This window comes from Danio rerio, chromosome 24 (genome assembly GCF_052040795.2).
Source record: "Danio rerio strain M-AB ecotype USA chromosome 24, GRCz13ab, whole genome shotgun sequence".
Classification (NCBI taxonomy): domain Eukaryota; kingdom Metazoa; phylum Chordata; class Actinopteri; order Cypriniformes; family Danionidae; genus Danio; species Danio rerio.
Genome location: NC_141044.1, coordinates 9,953,457 through 9,973,251, shown reverse-complemented (window position 1 = coordinate 9,973,251; position 19,795 = coordinate 9,953,457). Strand labels below are relative to the sequence as shown.

At 33.7% G+C, this 19,795-nt stretch overlaps 1 protein-coding gene across 1 annotated transcript; it reads left to right on the top strand.

Annotated features, from left to right (window-relative positions):
• Nucleotides 1–1,465: 1,465 nt before the first annotated feature.
• On the top strand, nucleotides 1,466–18,200 carry uba5 (ubiquitin-like modifier activating enzyme 5). The gene is made up of 12 exons (NM_001305617.2): nucleotides 1,466–1,821; nucleotides 1,934–1,979; nucleotides 2,076–2,165; nucleotides 5,389–5,498; nucleotides 6,733–6,819; nucleotides 6,934–7,018; nucleotides 7,977–8,081; nucleotides 8,299–8,426; nucleotides 12,854–12,989; nucleotides 15,039–15,114; nucleotides 15,210–15,316; nucleotides 17,709–18,200. The coding sequence occupies exons 1-12, from the start codon at nucleotides 1,673–1,675 to the stop codon at nucleotides 17,784–17,786; spliced, it is 1,197 nt and encodes a 398-aa protein (NP_001292546.1). The 5' UTR covers nucleotides 1,466–1,672; the 3' UTR covers nucleotides 17,787–18,200.
• Nucleotides 18,201–19,795: the final 1,595 nt, after the last annotated feature.

Genomic DNA, 19,795 nt, shown 5'->3' with positions numbered 1-19,795 from the left:
ACCATGGTAACAGTTATGATTTAACTTTATGCAAAGAGCTTAGAATTTTAATTAATCTAATTTTTTTTATTTAATCTAAGATTAAATTTAATTAATCTATGCTCTTTGCTCCATGTCTGACTGTTGTAATGTTTTGCTTTGTTTTTCAGCTGAGTTGTTGAGCAAAGAAGGACAACCGTTGAAGACAACAGTTGAAGACAACCGCGGGTTTTATTAACGAGCGCGTGCATTATAATGTTTCCGGGCTGTTTTCCGAAAGTGTATCTTGTTTAGATAAGTTTGCAGGTCAAACAAAATAAACTATACTATACTCTTTCTAAACCCCTGTCTCGTGTTGTATTTGTCTTCTACAGCAATACACTGTCATATAAGTTTGTTGAATGCATTTGTATGCAACATGGTTTGACTATACAGTAGTCTAATAAATAATTAGTTGTTATAAATGTACTTTTATTAGTCAACATTTGGTGTAATGTTAGGTAATAAAAAGTTGATCAAATATGTCCTAAGATATAATGTTATAATTGTTACAGAACTGTATTATTCTGTATGTTTTAAACCAGCAGATTTACTATATATCTAACATGTCATGAACTTACTGTTATTCAAAATTTGCATAATAAAATGTTCTAAGACAAGAATGGGTGTTGTTTTGTTTTTATATCAACCTACTGTAGGTTTTAGGTTGAATACAGCAGATATAGGCTATCTATATCATAATATTGGTAATCAATATTGGTAAAGTTTTTTAATGCCCCAAATCAAGTAAAACGTTTCTTACTCAAGTACTTTTAGCATGCAAAAGTCAAATTTGAGTATATAAAATACAGTTTCCAACAACAAAATTTTGTCTTGTGAAAATGACCAGTGTGGTGGTGAGAAAAAAAAGTTAATGTCAAGATATATATATATATATATATATATATATATATATATATATACAAATGTGTGTTTGTGTGTGTATGTTTCCCAGTACTGGGTTGTGGCTGGAAGGGCATCCGCTGCGTAAAACATTTGCTGGATAAGTTGGTGGTGAAAATATATTTGTACATCTTTATGAACTAAAAAAAAAAAAACTTGCCAGGTGTGGTTGCTGTGTCATCCTTAGCTAAAATTCTGACATAATTGAACAAAAATAAATTTTGAAGATAAGAATTGGTAACAAAACTATTGAACTCCAAACATCTTTTCCTAATATTTTCTAGGATTGAATAGTAGTAACTTTACACTTTTTACATTTTTACCTTTTGTATGTCTTGTTTATACCTACGCCCTGGCATTTATATATTTGTTGTAAAATGTTTATGTTGTTCTTTAAATTAAAAAAAAAAATGAAGAATGGTGCTGGATAAGTTGGCGGTTCACTCCGCTGTGGCAACCCCGGATTAATAAAAAGACTAAGCCGAAAAAGAATATGAATGAAGAACTGATGAAAACTGATGAACCGACTCGCGGTATTCATTCACTGTGGGAACTTTAGTTCCTTGGTGTTGGTTGTTGCACTCCGGGCTCAATATCGAGAGACACTCATCCTCGCCAGCTGATTTGTAACAGTGCAGACGTGTACATGAAGTAATATTTTAATCTTTTTTTCCTCTAACGTCACTGTGCCTTTTTTCATCAGACAACACCAACCCGAGTTTAGCAGAATAGAGCGTTTTTAGAGAAGAACATGGCCACCGTTGAGGAACTCAAGCTGCGAATTCGTGAGTTAGAAAATGAACTAATCAAATCCAAACAGAAGCAAAGTGATGCTGAACACAATATCAGACCGAAAATTGAGCAAATGAGCGCCGAAGTCGTAGATTCAAATCCATATAGGTGAGCATTTACGTTCTTTTTCATTTTTAATCACTAATTTTGTATTTAGCCATATGGAAAGCTTGGTTTGCTGCAAGTGTCATCTTAAACTCCTATTTCTAATGCCTTCCAGTCGTCTAATGGCACTTAAGAGAATGGGGATAGTGCAAGACTACGAGGTAAACATGCTTGTCTGTTATTTTACGAGACTTTACCAGTGTTAAAACAGCTTGTTCGTGTTCAGATGATTATTGTCCACCTGCTGTCATTCTCAGAAAATCCGCTCGTTTGCTGTGGCGGTGGTGGGAGTCGGTGGGGTGGGGAGTGTCACTGCAGAAATGCTCACCAGATGTGGCATTGGTAAGGTAATACACCCTTATTCTTATTCCTCGATATTAAGTCATGGTGCTGGGTAATATGACAAAGATCATTAGGGTAAAGTTGGTTTTATATTCACACATTCTTTCGTTTTTTAACAGTCCTTATAATGTTTACTAACTACTTTAAATATTCAGTCCTAAATCCCATGTACAGTAAGTATGACTTTAAAACAACATAACCAAAATTCATTTGATCGTGAACAGTTGTTGTACTTTGATAGTCATTGGCTGCTGATATGATTTACCTATTTAAGATTCACAAATAATATTTTTCTGACAGTATAATAAGAAAAGGTAAAAATAAGAATGTGCTAATATAAAACCAAATTTACCTCAATACAAAAATCTCATATCCTGATTTTATTTATTTATATATATTCACTTTACTTCAGGATGCATCAATGGCGCTTTGTAGGTCTATTGGAGAAATTATTAAATATTCCTAGCAAATCTTATAAATGTTGGAGACATATTCGTTACATAAACACGCTAATTCGCACTTCAGCAGTGTTTATTTGAAAGCGCACAAGAAGATCTGCGCTTGAGCAGTGCATATTTGAGGGGGTGTGCAAGAGGTTTGTGCACGAGCAGGGGAAATCGGCACACAAGCAAAAAGATTCACATGCTCGTATTACATAAATGCAACCTCGACTTGTAAGAGTGCGCTTACGACATTTCTCCATTTGTAATTGAAATAACGCCATAGGTAGTTGGTAGACTTGTGTAAAAGGTCTGCCGCCACAGCTGGAAAAAAATCCTAGAACTGAAGACGTAGGAGAGACTAGTGCTCGCTGTTTCAAATTATCCAGAGCTGTATGAATGTACAAATCTTGAATATCACAATAGTATTAAATATTACAATTGTAACAACATAGACAGCAACACTCTTGCACAATCAATACCCAGCTGATTCAGTCGTTTCCCAGTGACACAAAAAAAGCAACGCGCTTCTTTATTCTTTATCAACATAAAAGGCAGTGTGGTGCGCCTTACTTTTTTGGAAGAGGAAAGCGTGTTTGCTGTGATCGGCCCCTTAATGTGCAACTGCAACACATATTTGTTAACTCGCTGGATGGTAACATGTAACCACACGTGCCTACAGGCATATTTACCAAAGAAGCAAAATGGAAAAAGAATATTTCTGTTTGATACAGATGAGTTGATGCCAAACCAGCGCTGAGGCTGTTTGCCTCCTGGATCTGCATCATAAAAACAACAAATAGGCTTTAGTTTTATTTTCAAGCTTGTAAAGCATGTATGCAAATGAATGCAAAATCATATTTAAACAACAAAACTGTTTACAAAAAGTCAACATATGTGCGTGATGTCATTGTCTTTTGATCACACACAGCACTTGAACTTGAATTAGCTCACTTGAACCGCGAGTGAGAGAGAGAACCATATATCAAGACATAATCTTTAAAATAATGATTTCTGTTAAAAATTTAAAAAGGTTTTGTGATATAATAATAACAGCGGGGCATTAAATAAATCATTTTTTTTTCTGTAAAGCGAGCAATTTGAGGCAGTCTGCTATTTTTATTTGACAGAAGACAAAAACATATTGGAAAAAAACATCCTATGCCCGTTCTTAAAGGGATTCAGTCAGTGTTTTAGTTGTAATCTAAATTAATCATTAAAGTCAAAAATAAATTGGGGCAGGCATATTTATTTTATTAATTTTATTTCGTTTATTCTGTTCTTCTATGCTGTTGGAAACACTGTTGGTGCGTGAAGATGATCTGTTGTTATGCTCTGTTATTATTATGTTCGCATGTTAAAATAAATCAGTATTTTAAAATGCAATCTTTAATGTGTCAGACACAGAATAGACACGTCATTTTTTTGAATTTAATAATAATTTATTATTATTCTGACCAGTTAACTGTTAATATTCGATTAACGAGCAGTGGTTGTCGTTTAGCTAAATTAACCGAAATGAGCATCCCTAATTGTAAGAATTTGGCATGGGCCGTTGTAAGATTCTAACGGTATGTTAAACTTGGATAAAAATATCACGGTTTTTACAGTATCACTGTATTGTAATTACTCCTTTTAAATGTCTGGTTAAAAACAACAACATTTTCTCCCATTGATCTCAATTTTTTTAAAGAAACATTTAAAATATTTTGGGACATTAGCTTTTGATGTGGTGGGTCCTTTTCAGCTGGAAATACCCTGTTGTTGCCCTAAAAAGAAAGAAAAAAAAAAAAACGTAATAAACTAGTTGTAAAAACACATAAAAAAAAAACTTTTGAGTTTTGTCCGTTTTAAAACCTTGACTTTCCAAACCACGGTAAACCTTGAAAACGGTTACCGTTCCATGCCTAGTAAGAATGTGTCTTGTGCAAAACTGGTGCACAAGTGTCAGTTAAAGTGCTATAAAGATGAAAGAGTGTGTTTTCTACAGGTGGTTTGTCAAGCCCACTCACCTGTGTGAGGCACACTCAGAATTACATACTGTTTTGTGGTTGTCATGTAGTGTGTGAGGGGTAGTTAGGGAGGGAAGTTTACATATACTGACCACATGTAAAGGACTAGTTCTTTTTTTATATATATTCAATATATATACTCGTAATTGTACTCATAAATGTGTGTTCATATTTCTCACTTTATTTACAACTTTAGGGCAAATGTTTGATTAAAAATGTAGACATTAAATATTAATGAAACTAAAATTAAAACTAACGATTAGAAATCAACATTTAATGGAAAAAAATAGCTAAATAAAATGCACAAATGTAAACATTGTACTTTTCAAGGTTGCAACATTCTCGTGATGCTGTTTCTGTCCGCATTCCCCGTAATGGTGTAAAATATTGCAACCATTTAAATGATGAAAAAGTATTACTATAAACAATGTATTTTGTGGTGCTACAAAGTAAACGAGCATATCATTAAACATTAGACTTTTTATTTTGCCCATATTATATACAGTATATCGTCACAATGCATGACTTTGCCTGCTATACTATTTACTAAAATAAATAAATGAATGAATGTGGTGTTGCATTGTTTACTCGGTCTGTATTTTACTTAATTTACTTTCAAGCAAGAAATGGTGCTTTCCTCAAGTATTCCTGTAGCGTTTGCAGTTAGAGAAGAGAAGGAAAGCCAATAGCAGGACCCCCAGAGACACATGCCTCTGCCCTGCAGTAACCGACTGTCATGCCTCTTTCTGCTGTGTCTGTGTTTTCTTCCTCTGCAGTTGCTGCTGTTTGACTATGATAAGGTGGAGCTGGCCAACATGAACCGCCTCTTCTTCCAGCCACATCAGGCAGGGCTCAGTAAAGTCGAGGCTGCACAACACACTCTTAGGTAAGGGGGGGTAAGTTGGTGTATCAAGTCCAGAGACCTCCTTGAGGTGCTAAAGGTGTTCAATAAAATGTGTATAGAAAAGTAAACATAAAAGTGATATAATGAAAATCATAAAAGTAAAAGCAAGTAATCGATGTTTTGTAAAAAGATAACTAATTTAAACATTCATATAAAAGAAACGAACAAATAAAGCATAGTTTAATTAAAGTAATTATGATAATTATGAAAAATGCTTAATAAAAACAAGTTGTCCCAAATTTAAATAAATATCCAAAGCATAAAACATATTTAACAATATTCTGCATCGAAAGGCAATTTATTTATTCATTCATTCATTCATTTTCTTGTCGGCTTAGTCCCTTTATTAATCCGGGGTCGCCACAGCGGAATGAACCGCCAACTTATCCAGCATGTTTTTACGCAGCGGATGCTCTTCCAGCCGCAACCAATCTCTGGGAAACGAAAGGCAATTTAAATATATTCAAAAGTATGGTATAAATGTAAGCCTTTTTATACTAACCAAGGCTGGATTTATTGTATCAATAATACAGCAAGAACTGCAATATTGTAAAAATAATTATTATTATAATACAGAGTAAAGGAGCTATATTCTTTTATTCAACATTCCCACATCATCCTGCCATCCAAAGTTAATTTTGTTTTTTATTACACTTAAAAAAAAAAAAAAAAAAAAAAAAAAAAAAAAAAAAATATATATATATATATATATATATATATATATATATATATATATATATATATATATATATATATATATATATATATATATATATGACATTTATTCAGTAAGGACCCATTAAATTGATCAATTTACAGTAATAACATTTATAAAGTTGCAAAATATTTGTATTCTGTTCTTTATATGCTGTACATTTGGACATTTTATCGATCAAAACATTAAAACAATGGAAACATAATAAATAGAACACAATCAATAATTGAGCACAAAATGTGTATATAAGAATGATTCCAGGAGGATAGTTTAACACTTAAGGTGTCATGAATGCTGAAAATTGAATAAATTACATTTTAGAATGAATGAAATCGATATTTTCGAATACTTGTTTGCATACTTCATTAATAGATGAATTGGCAGAATTAATAAATGGTATTTTGATGTATATTAAAATACAAAACAGGTTTAAATTGTAATATTTCACTATGTATAAATGTTTAGATGTTTCTTATTTTTATGGTTTGTTTTACTATGCAGGAACATTAATCCAGATGTTGCCTTTGAGACCCATAATTACAATATCACCACAATGGACAACTTCACACATTTCATGGACCGCGTTAGGTAATTTTGATATAATTGATTTGTTAAATCATTCATTCATGAATTCAAAAACACATTGTTTACTTTCTTAACTTTGTTTTGGTGTAATGAACTCTCTTGGTTTTGTGTTTTCAGTCATGGAGGACTTGAAGAGGGGAAGCCTGTAGATTTGATTCTCAGTTGTGTTGATAACTTTGAGGCTCGTATGGCCATCAACACAGTGAGTTTGTTTACTTTACATTTATATATCAAATAAATAATTTGTAAATTTTAATGTTTTTATTTACATACTTATTTGTAAAAATCTGAAACCTGGTTCTTTCATGTCAGAGCAATCAGATTTTTAGAAACTTTTCTGTCTAAGACAAGGGACAGAATATTGGTCTATTGAAAAATACACTGTATAAACAAAACAGTGCTCAGTGTAAATAAATTTATATATTTTATCCATTTCAGAGTGAATATAAGTAATATATTTGGGTGAATTTGTTATTAAACAGATAGATTTATTAAAATTGCTAAGCTTTTCACTCATCATAGCACATGTGCTGTTAATGATGTGACAATAAAAGTGATTTGAAATAATAAAGTCAGTGAACATCTTTAGAAATAGAAAGGTTATACATTTGTAAAAATATATTGCAAAAAAATAGTTTTTATTTTAGATTTTCCCAAACATATTAATTTGAGCCACAAATTTCTGGGCTGAAAGTTATTTTGTTGACTTCAGCTAATCTAATGTATATGCACAAATATAATATTTTAAAGCATCCTATAGAAGCTATTCATTTTAAAGAGAGATTTAAGATGGGTGTACTCATGTATACTGTTAAAAGAAGATGTGTCCACACACAGACGCACCCTTCTACTGCTTAAAGTGTAGTGAGACTTTAAAAGTTAAAAAAAAAATCTTTTTTTGCTTACAAACCTGCATTTGTTTGATCCAAAGAATAGCTAAAATGGTAAAAAGTTAATTTTCATTCATGGCATTAAATAAACATTTGGTTTTCTTCTTCATTGTTTTATTCAAACAAACAAATGATAAAAAAACAATGTTGAGTGCTCTTGAAATGCTGTTCTTGCCAGGAAATGACCAAACTTTGATTTAAAAAAAGGTTGCACAGTGGAAGTAGAGATGGGATACATTTTTTTTAAGCATGTTTGTTTTTCTCTCATAGGCATGTAATGAGTTGGGTCAGATCTGGATGGAGTCGGGCGTCAGTGAGAATGCTGTTTCTGGACACATCCAGCTTATCATCCCAGGAGAAACAGCCTGTTTTGCTGTATGACACACACAACTGCAAAACACAAATATGCATCTTGATTAAAAACAGCTCATTATTATTATTATTATTGTTATTATTATTATTATTATTATTATTATTATTATTATTATTATTATCATTATTATTATTATTATTATTATTATTAGTAGTAGTAGTAGTAGTAGTAGTAGTAGTAGTAGTTATCAGTGGTGTGATCCAGTTCTCTGTGTGTCAGTGTGCTCCTCCTCTAGTAGTGGCTGCAAATATCGATGAGAAGACGTTGAAGCGGGACGGAGTGTGTGCTGCCAGTTTACCCACAACAATGGGAGTTGTCGCTGGGCTTCTTGTGCAGAATGTCCTCAAGTAAGACCTTACCATTAATATTCTGATCATTTAGTTCAGGCATAATTCTGATTTTAACCCAGTTAATCCATTGTTTACTTATTTAATATTAGGGTTGCACAATATCATTTCAGTATCAATATTGTGAGAATATGCAGTGTTATTTTACATCAGATTATTTGAATCTTCCTCCTGTGTGTGCCATTTGACTGGATGGTAAAACAAAAAGCACAGTTTACTTCAATTGCGTCCTTCTATTCTATTATCTTAATCTATGCTTCTAAGTTGTTTATCATATTTAAGCAGATGTGTTTCCATCTTTAACCACCCTTGATCATTATAAATTGTTAAATTTATCCAAATAAAGTCATATGGTGACATTTTTATATCACATGAAAACAAAATCTCCCAATGTCAGTTTTTTCCAGGGTTATGAAGCCCTATTTGGTGTACAGATTTCTTATCTTTCTAAATGATCAACATGACTCAAATCTGTTAAAGTCAGTGTGAGCTGGAAGTTGCTAAGATTCATTTCAGTATGTTGTTGTACTTTTAACTGCAACAGAATAATGAGGGGCGGAGTTTTCTCTTCATCATTTCCTTTTAGCAAACTAACGGTAAGAGGAGTGTGGTTAAAAATATTGTGGCTAAAGCTGTCAAACTGTCAACGTTTCATCCAGGAAAGACGTCAAAGAAAATGCTTGCAAACAATATCACGTATTACATTTACATCAGGCAAGTTATTCAGTGTTCACAGAATTTTATGTGTACTAGAAAGAGTATTTTTGCTTTGAAGATTACCAAAATAAACTGACTGAAATAAATTTGAGGATAAAAAAATAAACTACAATAATTTTAAATAAATATTTTCAGTGTTTAATTTTTTTTTTCTTCTCATAACCATACCTAAGAATAAAAATAATAATGTTATGTTTATGTTATGTACCTAAAAACTGTGTGATCGTTATATAAATAATCTTGAATCCTAATAACAATTTGTATTACAAAATTGTAGCATGTAAGGGACAATTTGTTTAATAGTTTTTACATTTTAAATCACACTCAGAAATCTATTCAATAATATGTAATTCTCTTTCTCACTTTATTTAGAATTTCAGGGCAAATGTTTGATTAAAACTGTAGAAATTTAACAAAATAATGATAAAAAATATAACACAAAAAGTAAAAATACAGCTAAATAAATTGAGAATTGTACTTTTAGGGTACTTTCACACTTGGTTCAATTGCCTGGACCGTACCCAAGTTCGATTGTCACCCCCCCTTTGCCACCTCCTCGATTGGTTTGTGTTCACACTGTCTTTTTTCCTTCTGAACCCCGGTATGCTTGCGTCATCGAGCTGCTGTTTTGTTTACGGCTGTTGCTAGGTGACGGTCACGAAAGCAAGCGCTAAAATGGAAAGACAATCACACATCACGGTCATTCTGCTTTTACTGAAGCTTTTGGTTTTCGACATACAGAAAGCGACTATCTATCTGCCGCAAAAATATTATAAACATTCAGAACATCACACAGTGTCTGCAGAAGCTGTTTTTAGAGGAGACAAGCAATCATTATTGTGTGTCATTGTGTTTGCCCTGGCTCAGTCCCGTGTGTCACCAAGGTATGAAACGTGACACAAGCACATGAACGAACGTTTTGAAAACAATAGTTTGTTGGACAGTTGGTGGTTCACTTACGTTATTTGGTACGATTGCATTCACATCAGAAGTGAAGCGTACCAGAGTTTGCATGAACGTACCCCAGACCACCTCTTTTATGCTGACTCCGGTACGGTTCACAGGTGAGCACCCGAATTCAGAAAACACGTTCACCCTAGCTAAACGTACCGTACTATGACATCAAACTAACCTGGGTGCGATCCAAAAGCGCTAGTGTGAAAGCACCCTTAGGGTTCTCACAATACCGTTATTCGTTTTACTGTCTGCATCCCTGTAATGGCATATAATATTGTGCTAATACAAGTTAAAAAATGTATTACCTCAATGAATTTAGTGTGAATTTAGACCCCAAAATAAACAATAGAGCATAATATGAAATTATATACTTTTTATTTTGTCTACACGATATATATTGTCATATTGCACAGCCCTATTCTTTTCAAATCTAGCTACTTCTCGTTTATGTGAGTTTGGACATCCTGTTTTGCGTGTAATCTGTTGTTTAACATAATTGAATGCCATTTCGGATGCAGACCTTCAAAAACAACAGGAGGAAACCCATCATTATTGTATAACGTATAATACACCACTAGTTATACCAGATGAGACAGACATTTTCTGCTATTTCTGTGCAGAATTTTGTGCAAAATCTACGCATTCGTGCAGGATTCAAAGGATATTTGAGTATAGTAACTAAAACCTTAATACATGCATGGGGAAAAAATACTTTTATTTAAGGTTTTGTCCAATTAGAACCTCTTGATTAGTAAACAAAACCTCTAATATAATTTATCTTTAAAAGACAGAAAACATAACTTTACAAACAGCATTGCACACAAATCATATAAACATTTGTATTTTATTCAATAATATTACTGAAATTCATCTAAAAACTGAATAAATATATATATGTACATTTATGTAAGTAAATAAATAGACTCGATGGCCTAAAAAACTGAATATTACAGTGGGCACATGAATCGGTGTATCTTAAAACCCTAATGTATGAGAAGCATGAAGTTATTTGTTTTTAACTGTCTAAAGTAAATACATTTTAAAGTTAACAAATTATTCTTCAAAAAATAAATAAAATTTTTTTTGAATATTGTTTCAATTTTCAGACTTTGCATGATTAAATTGACATCTTACACCATGTTCTAACTACACACGATGCTACAAGATTCCATTGACGAGTAACTTGGCTGTCTGCATCAATCGTGATGCGACACGACACCACATTTAAATACCAGCCACTGCACTTTTGACAACATCGTAAGGGCTCTAATCTAATTAATACATATTTAACCTACTAAAATAACCTTTTAACAGTTATTAAAAGTACATGCTGAGTGACAGATGTTGTTGGGTGTGCATCTTTGAGTCACTGACTTTCATTTTTAAACCGTTTACTAGTCATTTAAATTGAAAGATCCGCTGCTGCTTTCAGTAATATGGCTATAACCGTCATGTAAAATGGTGTTCAAACTCACACTGGTTGCATTTAATACTGAATAAAGCACATAAAGTGTATCTGATGAGATATGCGTCATAGCAAAATGTTGTTGTTTTGCTGAAATAAAAAGAAATTGCTTCTAAAATAGATGTTTTGTGCATCGCTTTTCTAAATGGTTAGGATGAAAACTAGTTTTAACATTAAAAAGAGACCTGGTGATGTTCATGTTTTAGTTTAGTTGCATTTATTATTACCATTGATTTGTAAACTACACATTAATGGGATAGTTTACCCCAAAAAATTACATTTACATTCAAACCCATACAGTTCTTTCTTCTGTTGAACACAAAACAAGTTATTCTGAAGAATGTTGGAAAAAATCAGCCACCGACATCCATATTTGGAACAAAAAAAAAATTCTATCAAAATCAATGACTGTTTTTTCTTTCTGTTATCCAGTATTCTTCAGTTTGTCTTTTTGTGTGCTTAACAGAAATTAGGAAAACATAGAGCAGGGGTGCCCAAACTTTTTCTTATGAAGGGCCAAAATCCAAGCTTGGTTGGGAGCTGTGGGCTGAAAGTTAACTGTGAGGCATTAAAATTGCCATGGGTAATTTTCTAATTTATTATATTTATAAATCAAAAATACTAATCTATTATGCATCTACTAATGCATTCAGTTTTTTGACAATGTATGTTATTTTAACAAACTTATTACAACAGAAGCATTTTAAAAATCCATTTATAAAGCAATGGAGTTCAGCGCCAAATACACTAGTCATGCTGAACTGCCTTTGCCTTGATTTGCACGCTTATGTCTTCTGCTTTGTCCCCTATTCGTTAAGTGACAGTTTGTACATGTTTAAACAACATTAATTGAAACATGTAATTTCTGTTTGTTTGTTTTTTGTAGCTCCACAATAAAACAAACAAACAAAAGGTAACATTAAAATAGAAATGACAATCTCTGTTAAAGGCATGCCCCAACCCTTCCCAATGCTTTTCCCTCTGGCAGGCCAAATCAAAGGATACAAAGGAGGGCCCTTGTTTGGGCATCTCTGAGGTAGAGGCTGAGTAAATGATGACAGGGTTTTTATTTCTAGGTGAACTATTCATTTACATGTTGTAGTTTCGCATAAATGCCATCAGGTGGCGAAATAAAGCCATTTTTGCCTTAACGGAGGCTAAGTGATCCAACTAACCAAACAAACCGTTTACCCCTTACTCATTTTAAATCTTCAGAAATCCTGGCACGTTAGCATTGTTCTAATGGACTTGTTAAGCATGGTCTAGAATGAGATTGTCTGTGTTTTAGGTATCTGTTGGGCTTCGGGACGGTGAGTTATTACTTGGGCTATAATGCCATGCAGGACTTCTTCCCAAGCATGGCAATGAAGGCCAACCCACAGTGTGATGACAGACACTGCAGACGACAACAGGATGAATACAAGGTGACACTTCTTAAAATCAACACTATTATTTTGAATGTTTTTGCACTTTTTTAGATGGTAATAATGATTGATGGTGGTTTTTAGTTAATAATTAAATGAGTACAAATACTTTAAGCCTTTTACTGCCTCTTTTACCACCAAATGGTTGAAAATATTTTAAATAATGGTCCACACACACCGCATTGTTATTAGTTAACAAAATAATCAAACAAAAATAAGTCTGTTGCACTACTTCTCTTGATTTTGGTTTTACTGAAAAAAAACAACAACAACAACAACAAACAAACAAGAAAACATGTTAAATGAGAATCTGAAATATTTTATGGCATACTTCAAAAAATAAAGATGATTTAGAATAAAATATTTATTTTTTTATAAATATATTTCTAAATAAATTGGTCTTACCCTTTATATTTTCTGATTATTCATAGTATATGTATTAGTTTAGGTACTTTTAACCATAATCTGACAGATCAACCATTTGGTAGAGATTGATATTTTAGAAAATTATGGGATGTGTTGAAAAAAAAAAATGCATTGAGAGTGTTAACTGTAGCGACATTAGGAGTTAAGAAATGCAATCCAAAATGTATCTTTCTTGGTGGGGCAGTTAATGGGTTACGCTACAGTATTGTTGAATCATTTATTCTAGAACTCCAAATTAATTGATTTGTATTTGCTTATCGCCTCTCACAAGCTTATATGGTTTCTAAAAATCAGAATGTGGTATATGCTCACAGACTTTCTATTTCAGCCAGCCAGCCTCTGCGCTTTCGGTAAACTCTTACCATTATAAAAATGCCATGTTTAAAATCTGATTTCTTAAAAAATCTGTGATCTTCACTGCCTGTTAGATATACGATATGAAGTGGGTCCCAGATGGTACAAGAAGCACTGCATTAAATTCCATTTCCCCCCCCATGTCTTTAAAATATGACAGTTTATTTTACCCCAGTATTTTCAGTAGAGTTTCTGCGCTAGCCTGCTGATACTGAAGTTGCTATCGTTTACAGTCTTTTTCGTTTTCCGCTTGAATCACTAAATTAATGCTTAAGTCTATTTAACTGGATGTATTGTAATTACATTACAACATAGATGCTTTAAAAGGAACCTTATGAAAAGGAAAAGTCACATTAAGCTATTAACGGAAGTTTATCATTGGCTGAAAAACACTAGCTGTGCATAGAGCCCATTATAAGATACAGAGAAAATAGGAAAGATTTTTGATAATGTGGTTGAAAAGATTGTCCGTAAATTTTTGATGCACCAAACATCACTTAATCACCGTTCGTTCGTTCTTTCTTTCTTTCTTTCTTTCTTTCTTTCTTTCTTTCTTTGCTTTGCTTTTCTTCTTTCTTTTTGTTATTTCCTTCTTTTAGTTTTTTTTGTTCTTTCTTTCTTTTTGTTTTTTCTTTTGTTTTTCTTTTTGTTCATTTTCTTTTTGTTCTTTTTCATTCTTTTAGTTCTTTTTTGGTCTTTCTTTTCATTCTTATTTTTTTTAGTTTTTTCCTCTTTTCTTTTGTTCTTTTTCATTCTTTAGTTCTTTTTTTCTTTTCATTCTTATTTTTTTTCTTTTTTCGTTTTTTTTTTCATTCTTTGTTTTTTCTTTTTTTAAATTTCTTTCTTTTCGTTCTTTCTTTCTTTTTCATTCCTTGTTTTTCTTTTAATTTCTTGCTTTTCATTCTTTCTTTTTTCGTTCGTTCTTTTTATTCTTTCTTTTCCTTCCTTTCTTTTCATTCTTTTTTGCTCGTTCTTTTGTTCTTTTTGTCCTTTCTTTTCATTCTTTCTTGTTCTTTCATTTTTCGTTCTCGTTCTTTTTTGCTTTCTTTTTCGCGCTCATTCTTTTTCGTTCTTTCATTTTTTTGTACTTTTTGTTCTTTTGTTCTTTTTTTGCCCTCTCGTTCTTTTTCGCTCATACTTTTTGTTCTTTCTTTTGTTCATTCTTTCTTCTGTTCTTATGTTCTTTTTCTATATAGAAAAGGCATTTTGGGGAAAAAATGATATAAAGATAAACCAAATCACCTGCTTACAGTTATTTTTATTCTGCAGAAAAAAGAAGCAGAGCGGCCGAAGCAGGAAGTGGTCCAGGAAGAAGAGGAAGTGGTGCATGAGGACAATGAATGGGGTTGGCATCTCACACTTAACACTAATATTTCCTCATTCATAAAACAAGAATGTGTAAAGACTAAATGTGGTGATGTTTTTTTTTCCCCCCCGAAGGCATTGAGCTGGTGTCAGAGGTGACTGAGGCAGAGCTACAGGACGCATCAGGACCTATTCCAGATCTACCAGAAGGCATTACCGTAGCCTACACCATACCTGAGAAAGTAAGACCTGCTCAAATATAAAGCACACTTTATAATAGTACATGATTGTTTTTAAGATTGTGCACATCTGAGATTTTCAAATGCAAACCACAAACACCCTGCAGATGTGTGAAATGGGCATGGGCAATATGTGAAACGGGCATTGTGTCATTTTTTTAGACCAGATGCTATGATGATCGCTTGTAACTGTGATAAAAACCCAAAACACAGATAATTAACACTCTTAATGGGGTGGTCCACTAAGATTGCATATTTTAAAGTTTAGTTGATGTGTAATGTAGCTGTGTGAACATAAACAACATCTCTGAATGTAATACGCTATAAGTTCAATGAAAAGGGAGACATTTGCCCCTTTCACACAGTGATACCGGTAAATATCTGTAAAAAAGAAAACGAATGAAGGAAAGAAAGAATGAAAGACCTATTATGCCCTTTTTATACGATGTAAAATAAGTTTCCACATGAGTGTGTATGCTAAGTTTGAGCTTAATATACTCTCTTTAATAACTGTTTGAAATGGCCCCTTTTAGGCTTTGATCTTAATTGTGCCATTTTGGTGACTGTCACTTTAAATTCAAATGAGATTCAAATGAGGGTGGAGCTATAAATGCCTGTGTGTCACCATAGCAGCAGAATTAAAACTAATAGTAGACTGCTGCTTTTCACTTATGGCTATTTATGCTAACGAGGGAGAGATTGTTACTGGTGGGCGGGGCTTTCCTCCTCTGATTGCGTACAAAGGAAGAATGTCAATCAAAGTGCTTCTGCAGAGTGTTTTTATGAAGTGTGATTAAATAAAATAGAATTAATACATTTTGACCATTACATACTGGTAATATTCACACACTGCTGCCACACAACTGTGTTTAAACCTCTTTCAAAAGTGATTTTTGCATAATAGGTCCCCTTTAACAGCTTTAAGTTTCAGTTCCATTCAACATGTTTGTTTGTTTGTTTTTTTTACCTAAAAATATATCCTAAGAAAACAAAATGGAATGAACAAATAATTACACTCAAATGTTTGGGGTCTGTAAATAATGTTTTGTAATATGTAGTATTTAGCAAGGATAGATGATGTATGTTAAACTTTATTATAAAAAAAAAAGATAATATTAAAGTGATTTTTAAAGGATCATCTTACAACGAAGACAGGAGTAATGAAGCTGAAAGTTCAGATTCAACATCATAAGAATAAATTAATTTTAAATAAAAATTAAAAAAATAAATAGATTTAAAATAAAAGTTATTTAAAAAATGTTTTTTTTTTTTTTTATCAAACATGCAGTTTAATCAAATGAAGACAGCCTTAAGCAGGTCGCACACCAGAAGCGCCGCTCGGCGTCGCGACACGGCACGCACATGACAGTTTAAAGTATCACACACCAGACGCGCACATTCGAATGATATTTAACATGAAACTAATCAGATGGCGCTCTGGCGCGGCTGAAAATGACCTGCGTCCTGAGTCGTGGCCGGGCGCTGCCGACTTGCGGCGCCGGTGTGTGTATCCTGATAGAAACCTATGTTTAGAATTATAAAATGTGTGGCGCGGCGCGCCGCCTAGTGACGCTTCTGGTGTGCGACCTGCTTTAGGGAGCATTATTTTCCATTCTCTCCATGTGTTTTTTTTATTCTTGGTTTTAATTGGTTATAATGATAGGAGGGTGTAACTGTGGCGCAGTGGGTAGCACAATCGCCTCACAGCAGGGAAGTCGAGCTGGTTCGAGCCTCGGTTGGGTCAGTTGTCATTTCTGTCTGGAGTTTGCATGTTCTCCCAGTGTTTGCATGAGTTTACCCCACAAGTCCAAAAACATTAATAGCAATGCAATAGCAATGATTTTCACGTGTTGGTGGGATACTTTGTAGTGTGAAATTTAACATAATTGCCTCTAGGAGTCGCTTAGATAGAAATAAAACAAACACAAGAAATACATGTACGCCAGACATGAAGTTGGCGTAGACCAACGCACATTCTCACGTTCATTCCATCGTTAATAAATCCAAACGTGAGCATGAAATCTGGCGTACGCAAAGTTTTTGTGCATACGCAGCGTTAATGCATGAGGCTCCAGGACTCTTCTTAGAGCTGGCTGGCCATCTACTGTAAGACTTGAGGCTGCAATTGCTGCCAAAGGTGCATCAACAAGGTATTGAGCCAAGGCTGTGAATAGTGATGTATAAGTGATTTTCAGGTTTTTCATTTTGAATAAATTTGCAACAATTTCAAAAATCTGTCTACACTTTGTCATCATGGGATATTGTGTGTAGAATTAAATTAATTAATTTTGAAATAAATGAATTTATTCCATTTTGGTAAATAGATCTTGGTTTATAAGCACAAACTTATCGTTTAAAGTAAAGGATACCTCTCTCCATGTGTTTTGTTTTCCAGGACGGAGGATCAGGGGAGACGGTCGAGGAAACCGAGCAGAGTTTAGAGGAGCTGATGGCTCAGATGAAAAAGATGTAAGGAAACAGACATCACAGAACACAGAAATATTCATAATAATAAACTCTCCCACAGCCATTCAAGACCAACTCCTCATTATTATTATTTACATGTAAAATCTGAGGTCTCACACAAGTTAAATTAATTTTTTACACTCTGCAAGGTTACGTTTACATTGACTGAAAATCTTTAATAGTGAATTTCAATCTCTGTTTAGTTTGCAATGTCGCCGTTCTCAAAGTATGTTTTTTTTTTAATGGCTGTGGTTCATGGCTTGAGCCACACAATGGAAATGATATCTCTAACACTGTATATGCTTGTCTACACCCAGCCACAGATATTTTCAGACATTTTATCCTGATCATGACTGCTGTATTAAATGTTCTAACATTGGAGTAATGCAAAAGAAAATAAATTTATTGTTGTTACATTCCATTTTGCTTTTCCAGTCTTTCAACAAGCTAATTTTACTGAGGAAGAAAAAAAAAAGACTGTTCAACAGCTATTTTCACTCAGTTATACATTTATTGATCAAAGATACACATACAAGGCATCATGTGCAAGAATTTTGATATAAAACACAATTATTTGGCAATGAAAAATTCAACACAATGTGCTGTAATACGAGACGCAATTGAAATGAACTGTCCCAGAATTCAGCATTTCATAGAGGCGTTTGCTACAGAATGAGGCACAATAGTAAACAAATTAAATTTGAGCACATTTCCAGCTTTAAGAGTTAGCATTTAAGTATTTGAGCTCAGAAATTTGGCAGTTAGTGTAGTATATACACCACCTAACAAAAGTCTTGTCGTTGGTCTCAGTTGTAAGAGCAACGTATAACAACCTGACTACAGGTTGATCAATTGGAAAAGTGGAAGATTTTAATAATGAATCATCTGTTGAACTGCATCCCAATCATCACAAATACAGTAGAATACCTGTTAGAACCCGTATGAACCCAAGATTCTCATAGAAATCAATTCGGTGAAGGAAAAATCATGGTTTGGGGTTGCATTTAGTATGGGGTTGAGGTATCAAGACATTTGTGCTGCCCATTACATTACAAACCACAGGAGAGGGCAAACTCTTTAGCAGGATAGCGCTCCTTCTAATACTTCAGCCTCCACATCAAAGTTCCTAATAGCAAAGAAGGTCAAAGTGCTCCAGGATTGGCCAGCCCAGTCAGCAGAGTGAACATTATTGAGCACGTCTGGGGTAAGATGGAGGAGGCATTAAAGATGAATCCAAAGAATGTTGATGAACTCGGTTAGTCCTGCAAGAACGCTTTCTTTGCCATTCCAAAAGAATTTATTTATAAGTTATTTGAGAAATTGCAGAGATCTATAAATGCAGTTGTCCAAGATCATGGGAGTCATACACGTTAATTCTTTTCCACTACACCAGGGGTGGCCAACCCTGTTCCTGGAGAGCCACCTTCCTGCAGATTTCAGTTGCAACCCATGTCAAACACACCTGAACCAATTAAATAGGACCTGAACATCACGTGATAATTACTGGCAGGTGTGTTTGATATAGGTTGCAACTGAAATCTGCTGGAAGGTGGCTCTCCAGACACAGGGTTGGCCACCCCTGCACTACACCATGACTTGATATTCTAGACTGTACATTATTTCTGTTAAGTGACAAGACTTTTTGCTTAGCAAAGTCAGACCTTACTGTCAAGTCATGATCATGTTTTAATTGGTCAAATAAGGGTTTTCTAGAGGTCTTTGCCTTTCAAATAAGCCACTTCTAATAGCAAATGATCAACTAGAAGTCAAGTTATTTGTTGTTCCTAAAACTTGGATAAGCGATAAGACTTTTGTACATTCACACGGCGAGGCTTAGTGCTCGAATCAGATTTTTTCTCAGATCTGACTTTTTTTGCATGGCTGTTCACACTGCTCTAAATGTGACCAATATCAGATTTGCAGTGTGAACAGATCATGGTGCTGTTCTACTGTGCTGCTGAGGAGTAGATGATGTTTGCAGCACAGAATGATGACGCACGTCGCTCGAAGATTATG